The following is an 11181-nucleotide window of genomic DNA, read 5'->3' as shown; positions in this document are numbered from 1 at the left end:
TCTCTGAACTACTTGCAGAGCAACAACCATGCCAAACTGCACACAGAAGAGCAAAAACACAAGGCCTAAATACCCTAGAGCAGCCCCCAAACCTAGCAAACTATCCAATCGGGGGCAGCAAAACACAAGCTAAAGCAGCTCAAGGACACCAAGCGACAAAGCATGACAACCATGGGTTGTAACAGGTAGACGGAGGGGGCGGCGGAGCCCAGGAGGGGGGGCGTTGAAGCTAGGCAGCAGGAGCAATGAGCAAAGCAGCAGCAACGCAGCAGTAGCAGCACAAGGAAAAGCAGCAGCACGTAGCAACGACAGGAGCAGGGGCAATGCTTACGGGCGTGCGTGAGGCAAGGCGCAGGGGCGCAGGAGGTAGCGGCACTAGGCGGGGCAGGGGCGCGGTGACCGGCCGACGCATGGGTCGACGCGCTGGTGGGCACGGCCGTGGCGCAGTGCGGGGGGCAAGGCGAAGCCAGGGAGCCCAGGACTGCGCGAGGTGACCGCGTGCTCATCACTAGCGCGGGCACGACAGTAGCGGTGCCAAACAACAATAAAGTAGACGGGAACAAAGGGGAATCGAACAAGGATCTCACAGCGGTCCTCGCTGACGAGCTCGGGAGGTCGGGGAGGTGCCGAGGGAGGAGATCCGAGGCAGGGCAGTGGTGTCCGAACGCGGGGAAGCACTCGATCCCGACGAAGATCAAATTTGAAAACATTTATAAATGTGGAAAAGATATCATCAGATTTCAAAACATTTATGAAAAAATATGAATATGAAAAATATCATCAAATTTGTTATTTGAACATAATATTTTTGGATTTTTATTTGCATCTAATAATTTTTTAGAAAACATTTATGAATATGAAAAAATATCATCAAATTTGAAAAAAATATTCATGAATTCAAAAAGTGCTCATTTCCATATGTCGAAATACAATCGAGAAATGAAGGCTACAATTTAAATACAATCGATCTTAGCTATCTTTTCACAATCTTCTTGCCCTTCTTTTTCGCAAATGGAGTTCTTCTGTTGAACGGACGTCCTTTAGGTAGGGTGGTCCTGCTTCCTCTTGTGGTGTATGGCACTTCATCATCGTCGTCATGTTCCATCTTCGGGTCGCCGTACTTGTCGAAGTCTTGCTCATTGGCGACTCCATCCATTTCGATGATCTTCCTTTTGCCTCTCCTCGCGACAACACGACTGGGCTTTGACGGGTCGGTAATGAAGAAGCATTGGTCCACTTGGGAAGCCAGTACACATGGCTTATTTTTCGCGGTGACGTTTGCGACCGCGGTCTTGAATTTGGCTTCGGGTATAACCATGGTGGTGAAATACCGGTCTTCTTTTAGGACGCTCTTGGCCCATCTGACACGGAACATCGGGACCTTCTCTCCAGCGTAGCTCAACTCCCAGATCTCCTCGATCCTTCCGTAGTATCTGTCCTTGTCGTTACCGGTGTAGGATTCCATCGTTACCCCGGAGTTCTGATAACCATCGCTCTTCATGTCCTTGTCCTCGGTGTAGAATGTGTAGCCGTTGATATCGTACGCCTCATAGGTCATCAGGTTATGCTCGGCGCCCTGCGACAAGGCGAATATGAGTTTTTCTTCCGCGGAAGAATCCTCATGTAAAGGGTACGACAAAAGCTTCTCCTTGAACCAACGCGTGAAACATGAGTTGTGCTCTTTGATTATATCTCCATCCGTCCTTTGTTGGCCTCGGTCATTGTCCGTCTTCTCAATAAAGGTTTTGTGCTCTACCACCCAAGGATCGACCACGTCTATGTGTTGTAGCGTGACTAGGTTTGCTCTTTCAAAGTCGGCGAGTCGACCCTCGAAGTCGACATGCATTTCACGGTGACCATCGCGGTGACCCCATCCAGCGAGCCTGCCGAGGTGCCTGTTGACGGGCAGACCAACGGGGTTCTCGATGCCTAGATAATTCATGCAGTAGAAGATGCACTCTTCGGTCAGAAAGCCCCTGGCTATGCTTCCCTTTGGACGTGACATGTTGCGAACGTATCCTTTGATGACACCATTCATCCTTTCGAACGGCATCATGCTGTGCAGGAACGTCGGCCCGAGTTTGATGATATCCTCCACGATATGGACCAGCAGATGCACCATAACATCGAAGAATGCGGGCGGGAAGTACATCTCAAGCTCGCATAGTATCACCACGATCTCTTCCTGTAGCCTTCTGAGTTGCCTCACGCCAACCGACTTCTGAGAGATGACGTCGAAAAAGTTGCATAGGCCAAATAGCATTTCACGGACGTGCGCGTCCATGATCCCATGGATTGCAACTGGAAGTATCTGCGTCATCAGCACGTGACAGTCGTGAGACTTCATCCCGCTGAACTTCTGCTTCGCTGAGTCTAGGTATCTGCTTATCTTCCCCGCGTAACCGTAAGGAAGTTTTACTCCTACGAGGCAGGTGAAAAACTGCTCGATCTCCTCCTGACTTAGAGTGAAGCACGCGGGAGGGTAGTCATTTCCGGTCTTCTTGGCCTTTTTGCCTTTGCGACGACTTTCCGTGTCCTGTTTCGCCTCATCATCATCATCATTAGCGTGAAGCTCCTCCCTGATGCCCATTGATTTCAAGTCTGCCCTTGCTTTCGACCCATCTTTGGTCCTCTCTGGCATGTTGAGCAGGGTACCAAGCAGACTCTCGCACACGTTTTTCGTGATATGCATGGCATCAAGGCTGTGAGGCACACGGAGGATCTTCCAGTACGGGAAGTCCCAGAAAACAGACCTCGTTTTCCATACCTTCAATAGCGGCTCTGGCGCCTTTTGCTTATTTCCCGGCAGTGGGCAATCTTTCCAATTTTTTAACAGCTCGTCTATTTCCTCGCCGCTCCTCGTACACGGGCATCTTCGGGGTTCGGTTTCACCATCGAACAGATCCTTGCGTTTTCTCCATGAGTCATCGTCGCGAAGCCACCTTCGATGTCCCATGAACACGGTTTTCAAAGACCCGGGATCTCTATCTAGTTGGCGATACGTTGTGTCATCCATGCACTTGACGCATCTAGAAAATCCGTGGACCACCTGCCCCACAACATATCCGTAACCGAGATAATCGTGCACCGTCGTGAGCAGTGCGACTCTCATAGGGAAATATTATTTCTCTGCGGCATCCCACGTATTGGCTGGCGTTTTCCACAACGTGTCTAGCTCCTCTTTCAGCAGCCCCAGATACAGATTGATGTCGTTTCCTGGTTGTTTTGGCCCTTCAATTAGCATACACATGTGAATGTACTTCCTCTTCATGCACAACCAGGGGGAAGGTGGTACATCCACACAAACACAGGCCAGGTGCTATGTGTGATTCTCTGGCTGCCAAATGGATTGACTCCATCGGTGCTCGCGCCCAGCATGATGTTCCTTGGATCGTCCCCAAATTCTGGGTGTTCGAAGTTCAACGATTGCCACTGGCTCGCATCCTTAGGGTGACTCAGCATCTTGTCTTTTTTATTTATCTCCGGATCATTTCCGTCATCTTCTCGCTTCTTCTCCTCCCTATCTGCGTGCCAACGCATGAGTTTTGCTAGATTAGGGTCCGCGAAATACCGCTACAGACGAGGAGTGATCGGAAAGTACCACACCACTTTTTGAGGAGCTTTCTTCCTCTTCTTGTATCGAGTGACGCCGCACACCGGACATATGGTAGACTCCGCGTGCTTGTCCCGAGAAATGATGCAATTGTTCATGCACACATGGTATTTCACATGCGGTAAATCCAGAGGGCACACGATTTTCTTCGCCTCCTCGAAACTGGTCGGGCACTTGTTCCCCTTGGGAAGATGTTCATGCCAGAATGACATGTTCTCGTCGAAGTATGCGTCGATCATTTTGTGTTTTACCTTCATCTCCAGAGCCATAAGCGTTACTTTCAGGCAGGTATCTTCAGGCCTGCATCCTTCATATAATGGAGTAACCGCGTCTATCTCCAGTTGATCTAGCTTGGCTTTCTCTCGGGCGACAGCTCTCGCGTTATCCGTCTGCTTGAGAAGCAGCTCTTGAATATGAGGGTCCTGCACCCAGCCCATCGATGGTCCATCGTCGTCTGCTCCGGCATCTTCATCTTCATGATCATGCCCTTCGTCTGCTCTGGCATCTTCCTCATCATCATGTCCGGCATCTTCTACATGATGATTGTGTACTGCATCTACTTCGTGATCATGTCCTGGAGATTCTTCGTCTTCTCGCCCGCCCTCGCCGCGGTTGTCTTGCTGCCCTTCCTCATTTCCTGCCCGGCCCCCATGGACGACTTCATAATCATCTTCATCACCTTGCCACCGATAGCCATCCATGAAACCACGCAAAAGCAGGTGGTCCCGCACCTGTACGGAATCCGGGTCCATAAGGCTCCTCAGCTTGCATCTTCGACACGGACATCTTATCTCCGTCTCGTTCTTTTGAAACATCTCGGCCTTCACGGAGCTCAAAAACCTATTCACGATGCCTTCGGTCATCGTGCAGACCATGGTCGCCTGCGAGGTAGACCAAAACGATATTTTAGAACAAAAAAAATTTGGCATGACTTTGTCTAAAAATAGGGCAAAAAAGAATGCATAGTGCCAAATTCTCGCCGAAACGAAAATGAATCAACATTCCGGTAAAATATTGGCAACTATATATCACATTTCAAATACCGGTACCTGCAAACACAAACATATGCAACACCATAAACATATGCAACACCACAAACATACGTAGATCTAGGACATAAAAAATGCATGTGCACGTTGTTGGAGGAAGAAAAAAGTAGATCTACAATATAAAGAAAGCTTTCCCCTTACTTACCTATCAAAAAAAGGTAATTTAACCACTTAATTTGGGTGAATCTATGATGCAAATGAGGTGAGGAGGAGGGGGCAGCCGAGACAAGCTTGGAGGAGGAGGTGGAGAGAATGAAGTGGGGAAAGTGAATGTGGTAGGTGGCTGTCCAAAATATCTAGTTGCTCTCAGGTTACCAATGGCGCACCACCTAATAATGCGCCATTACTAGTTTTGCAAAAAAAAATAATTGTTAGTAGTGGCGCATCGTGGTTGTGGTGCGCACTGTACCCTGGTGCGCCATTACTAGTTTTGAAAAAAAAAATTAAATTTTTTTTGTTAATAGTGGTGCACAGAGAGTGTGGTGCGCCATTACTAGTTTTGGGAAAATAATAATAATATTTTTTGCTAGTAATGACGCACCGTGTGTTTGGTGCGCCATTAGTAATGAGGACACTAAGGACGCACCTGTATCTGGTGCGCCACTGCTATATAGCAGTGGCGCACCACATACATGGTGCGCTATTAAATGTCTATATTAGCTATAGCTCTTTTCCTAGTAGTGTCAAGCAGGGCCGGGGGCATGTGGGCGAGTTGGTGCTAGTGGCGACGTCGGGGAAGTTGCGGCGGTGCGGCGAGACGGTGGTGGCGGCGACGTTGGAAGGTGGCGTGCTGCGGGGGAGGTATGGGGGCGCGGACGGCTGGCCTAAGCATCGGAACTGTGCGGCGGTGGCAACAGGGTGGAGCAGCTGGGTGTGCTGGCTGTCGATGGGAGGATGAGAATGACCTATATGCCACTGACTGACGGTCTAGGAGGAGTAGGTGGACATTGCGCGCGTTCACCTTGTGTCCGCGCCAACGCAAATAAGGCCAAAATATGGACTGGAAATGGGTCAACAGACGAACAAAAAGCGAAGACACGTCCGTTTGAATTGATGTGTTAGGTCGATTTTTGTGTCCGTTTAAACGCGTGGACAAAATGGTTGGAGTTGCTCTTAGCTTCTCAAAAAGCAGAGAAGCCGACGATGGCCAGCGGCCGCGTGGAACGTGAGGACGTGCTGGGACGACTGCCGACGGGAAGAGCAGCCATGCGAGGTTGCGAGAGCGGAGCAGCAGTAAATTGGTGGGTGGTGGTGGGAAGCAACAAATCAACGGGGAACAAACATATCTGTGCCAAAAGGAGACCTATCTGTGCCGAAAGGAGACCGAGAATCTCTTCTCTCTCTTTTTTCGGGGAAAGCATTTCATTACTTGATTGATAATATTTTTACAATCGTTCATAATAATAATACTAATCTTCTGAGAAACATTTGCTAACCAACATGCTGTTCGTTTTTGTGCTCGTCCAATGGATGCCATAGCATGCCCAACCTTGTTCTGCATCCGACTAATCTTCTTGATCTGAGCTTGCCTCTCCTTCAACAGGTCTGAGATTTCAGCCACTTGGTACATGTTTCTTAATCGATCGGGTGAGCAAGCATTGACCAGAGACAAAATTTCAGCACAGTTCGTCTCCACTAGTAGCGGCTTCTAGGACCAATGCAACGCCAACTTGAGAAAATCAATCAGGAGAAGGAGGCCGAAAATTAATCAGGGAAGAAGAACAAGAGAAGAAAATCTATCTAGATTGGACGAGTTGTTGCGGCCAAGGATAAGAGAAAACCTAGGGCTTCAATATCTTGTTACAAAATATGCAACGAGCATCTTGATGTTGATGCAAAAATAACTAACTTTTACTCTCTCTGTTTCAGATTACTCATCGTGGTTTTAGTTCATGAAACGGAGGAAGTATATTTTAAGGCCTTAAAATTCCTCTCAACAGATGATGTAGATGTAAAAAAAAAATTACATCTCTACCTCACGGAGATGTAAAATACTACACCTCGTGATGTAAATTTACATCTCCAACCGCGAGAGATGTAAACCTAGATGCAAAACTGTCAGCCGCCCACCAAACCAACCGCCATGGAATTTTCTCTCCCGTCCCCTGACCGACTGCCTACCTCAATCCGCTGTCGCGCCGCCGGCCCGCCGCATCCCACCGTTGGTAGATCCGGCCCCGACTCTCCCCGTCTCCGGTGCCGTCGCTTTTCCACCGCCCTTCACCTAAGAATTGGACGCATCACCCGTTTTTTCAACGCCGCGACGTTGCCTCCAAGTTCGAGCTTCCCCCGCCGCACCGCCGCCGCCGGATTCGAGCCGCACATCCGCCACCCTCCGCTAGAAAATCGGCTTTTCGCCGCCATGATGCCGCCGCCTAATTCGAACTCCCCTACAACCCCGCCGCTTCCGGTTACGAGCTGCACACCCGCCTCCACGCTGCCCAATTCGAGCCCCCGCTGCTGGCCTTTCGAGCTCCCGCCGCCGCATTTGAACACAAAGGCTCGGACGCCGCGCCGCTACTCATCGCTCGGCCGTGGGTGCTCCTCTCGAAGCTCGGTCGCTGCCGCTCGGTCCGCAGCCTGCATCGCCGCCATGCCGCCGTTGAACTATTTTACATCTTCATTTGCATCGTCTGTTGCAGTTAGCACTTTTACATTACAAATATACATCTGTTGGAGTTGCCTCTTTTTTGAAGATGCAAAATGCACTTTTTGTAGATGCAAATTTTTACATCTCCTATTTTACATCTTCAAATTTCTATCTTCTATTAGAGATGCTCTAACAAAGTGCAGATGATGGTGGCTGTCAGCCTGTCACCGCATTGGGCTGACAGCCCAAGCCCTGGCCTTGCCGGCGCTGCAAGATTGATAGTTGAACACTTGCAGAGCTGTGACCAAAACCACAGGTCGCACACCCACTTGATACACACAGGGCTAAATAAGCTTAAACTCTTAGGTTTAACCTGTTAGGTGACAGCTGGTTTATGTAAATATATATATATATATATATATATATATATCACTTTGGTAATACAAACTCAGTATAAGATAATGCAAACGGCCGCTCTTCTAAAAGCTAGAGATGACACTGTCAGCATCAAGAAACAACTGAGAAACTTTAGCTCAGGTGTTGCGAGTCATGCCCCTGAGAATGATGGCCTTCCAGAGGGCACTTGCAATGTTTCTGCAGCTCCAGGTACTTCTCCATGTTGAAACCATGCTTCACGCAAAGCTTTCTCCTCCTCGACTCAAACATCCTCTCCATGAAGTCTTGATACGTCGGGTCCCTTGAGGTGATGACGAAGTAGGCATAGCCAACCAGCAGCCCCGAGGTGGTCGTGAAGAAGGCAATCGGCTCCATCACGTCCCATGAGAACTCCCAGAACGTGAGACGGAAGAAGATCCCAACCTGGAGCATGAAGAACCCTAAGCCAGTCCACAGGACTCGCCGGACTTGCTTGTGTGCCAGCTTGTCGATCTCTTCCTTCTTTTCCTGGAGCTGCTTAAACTCTGCCTGTCTCGTGTCGTTGTCTGGTGCGAGTGCAAGCGGCACCGCCCTTCTGACCAGGTCCACAACCTAAAAACAGTGATTGACCATAAACATATCAGTTGAAAATTTAACTGCATGTCCGCCTTTTTTCGTGTAGCATAAGAAAAATGATCAACTCTTACCAAATAACTCACAACCATACATAATAGATCACCACAAAAGATTTCAAAGTTGTCACTTGCCCACATACGAAAGCAACAGAAACAACGTTATGCTGAATTGTTGATGAGGCAATCCTTGTTGAATAAATATAGTTTTTGGATTTATTGCCACATGTGAGGTGGATGCTTGGATGCTTTTAACTGGTGTAGGCATCACCTAAATAAGAAAACAATGTCCACTTTTCTGCTCACAGGATTCTAAGGTCCTTATTCTGACCAGGGTAGGTGAAGAGAAGGGAGATCCCTTATTTCTACCACATGAGGTGAATTGTCCAATCTTGTTTTTTATAACTCTGAGAAAATTAATCTACGCACCCGGCTGAATATATGCTACTTCAGCTAAATTATTGTTACCTCCCAATTATACACAACACTAGTCCTTTCCACTGTTCGTTGTTCATCCACGCAATTAAACACAATTCCACAATTAAACAGTGGTCAATATCATCTAATCAATTTGGACAGCAAATCAGTCTACCGGACTCCCTATGGCGCAGCGGTTCAAACAGGAATGCATGACCCCAATACATACATTTCCCACAAAAACTGAGGTGAATGAAATTGCATTTGAAGCCATTGTATTTCTACCAAATTTGATCAGCGTTGAGTTGCTACCTATTCAAACTATGTAGTGATCTGGCAAATGAGTGATCATAGAACATCCAATTCACAGATATGACTAAACTAGTACTAGTACTCAAAAGGTTTGCGCTTTCACGAGTAAAGCTCTCCGTGCACAAGAACTCAAATCACTAAATAAATGCTGCCAATTGGAATCGGAGAACAGATCGTCGTGAAAGCACCTCGTTTAGTTAGGTTTAGCTACAAAGAGGGAAGGCGCGAGTGAAGAAAACCTAGCAAGAGCAAAATGTTGACCTTCTCGGGGTGGAGGTACGCCTTGTCCCGGAAGAGAAGCACGACGCCGGAGTCGTCCATGGCTCGGGCCAACACCTCCGCCTCGCCGCGCGTGCGGGCCGCACCGGCCTCCACGCAGGCGTCGAGGAGCTCCCCGTAGCCGACCACCTCGCCCCGCCCTTCCTCCCGCAGCCGCCTCTTGAGCGCCTCCACGCCCACGAGCCGCACCAGACGCCGCGCCTCCGCCGGCGTCACCTCCGCATCCGGACCCCGACGCGGCTGCGGCGGCGGGGAGAAGAGGCGGAGGTGCCGCAGAGTGCAGGCCGCCGTGGAGGGTGCCGGAGACAGGGAGGGCCTCCGGAGGGGCACGAGGAGGCGGGAAGCGGCTGCGCGCAACATGGCGGCGGTGGTGGCCGGTGCCGGCGGTCCGCGTGCGAAGGCGAGGAAGCTCACGAGATGGCCTCTTTTCGGACGAGGAGGCGTTTCTGTCTATCGCCGTCAGGGCCGGAAATGCTGCATAAACGTAATCTTCAGATTTTCTAAGTGCAGTCAAACACTTTTTGTGTACTATTTTTTTTCTTATGCAATTGTTGTCTGCTGCCGACGGCTGCTAAAGGGTATGGAACTTCAAAAAACTACTCGCAAATAGAGACACGTTATCGAGATATATGCCTTGCCTCCTATGGATTCGAAACATAGGAAATAAATGGCACACGAAGTCTAGAGGAAACTAAAAATAAGTGAGAGAATATACTGGAAGGCTCGAAGAGATTTGGGATGTTTTTTTAACGAGTAGAAATAATTTTAAAACCTTTCATTGCATTAACCGAACGGCTAATTTTTAAATAAAGTACCATTACGGAAAAAAGGGACACATGGCAATGGCGATTAAATGTCATACTATGTTTCATTTTGTCCTTTTTATCCCATGGCGACAAGTTGCCTTCTTCGTCACGGAAAAAATTGCTTCCTCTGCGACGACTACTCATTGGGCATATCATTCTTCGCTCTTACATTGGGGTACCGTGTTTTCTCTAAATATATAAACTTTATGTCTCACTGTATGGTGTCCACCACATCACAAGAATCCTATTAATTGTTCCAAGAAGCTTGGCCCCCGTGTCGCTCCCGCAGGGGCGACTCGGGCGGCGCTAACCTAGCCGCCGCCGGCCCCCCTCCCCCCTTTTCCTCTCCCTCGCCACCACCGGAGGGGGCCGCCGGAAAGCCGCGTGTCCGCCGGAGAGGATGGTGGCGAGGATCTGTCCGCTTGTTTCACGCAGGGGCTCTGGAGCCGGGGCGGCGGCCTCGGGTGGTGGTGTGTCGTCGTCTTCAGCTCGCGGCGTCGCTGGTGCTGGCCGTCCGCCTTGGCCACGCGGGTGGCAAGGCGGCGGCGGGTGGTGGCTGTGGGGTGCAGTGGCCGCGGGGGCGCCCGTCCCAGATCTGACGCCTCCGCTCCCAATCCTTTCGGCCCCTGTCAGATCTGGTTTCCGGCTGGCCCAGGTCGCCGGCGCCGCTTCTGTGGTAGGGGTGGGGAAGATGGGGGCCTGGAGAAATCCATGGCTGGCTATGCCGGCCACGACGACGGCGACGCCTGAGGGCGCCGTCTCCTACTTGTAGGCGCCGTCAAGGTGACCCCTTTCCCCCTTCTGCCTCTCTCCCCTGCTCGTGCACCGGGGTGAAAACCCAAATCCCTCTGGATTGGGCGGCAGCGACGCTTGTGGCGCCGTCACCTTTATGGAGGTGCCGCCTTCGGTTGAGCATGGGGTGGTGGCAAGTTCGGTCTGGTTGGTGGGCGCCCGGCGGCGACATGGTTGGAGTTGGTGGTGTCTTGGAGGTTCTTCTCCAACTTCAGTGGCTTCCCACCATTGTTGCTCTGTCATCAGCAGCCTCACTGTACATTTTGCTTCTCCTTGAGTGTTGGTTCCCTCCCAGTGTCATGTTTGCCTTTGTGGA

At 50.1% G+C, this 11181-nt stretch overlaps 1 protein-coding gene across 1 annotated transcript; it reads right to left on the bottom strand.

Moving 5' to 3' along the window:
• Window positions 1-7601: 7601 nt before the first annotated feature.
• Window positions 7602-9758, bottom strand: LOC147975119 (calcium uniporter protein 1, mitochondrial-like). The gene is made up of 2 exons (XM_087517990.1): window positions 9250-9758; window positions 7602-8239 (listed from the first exon to the last, which is right to left on the bottom strand). The coding sequence occupies exons 1-2, from the start codon at window positions 9625-9627 to the stop codon at window positions 7781-7783; spliced, it is 837 nt and encodes a 278-aa protein (XP_087374116.1). The 5' UTR covers window positions 9628-9758; the 3' UTR covers window positions 7602-7780.
• Window positions 9759-11181: the final 1423 nt, after the last annotated feature.

The sequence above is a fragment of the Triticum urartu genome, chromosome 4A (assembly GCF_056163025.1).
Source record: "Triticum urartu cultivar PI428250 chromosome 4A, HENAU_Tu73, whole genome shotgun sequence".
NCBI classification, from domain to species: Eukaryota; Viridiplantae; Streptophyta; class Magnoliopsida; order Poales; family Poaceae; genus Triticum; species Triticum urartu.
The sequence above is the reverse complement of the archived record's forward strand: the minus strand, read 5'-3'. Positions and strand labels throughout refer to the sequence as shown.

Excerpts from the sequence above, each read along its gene's own strand:
- LOC147975119 (XM_087517990.1), bottom strand. The coding sequence starts at position 9,627 with ATGTTGCGCGCAGCCGCTTCCCGCCTCCTCGTGCCCCTCCGGAGGCCC. Across the intron at positions 8,240-9,249 it reads CGTACCTCCACCCCGAGAAG|GTTGTGGACCTGGTCAGAAG; the intron begins GTCAACATTTTG and ends CACTGTTTTTAG.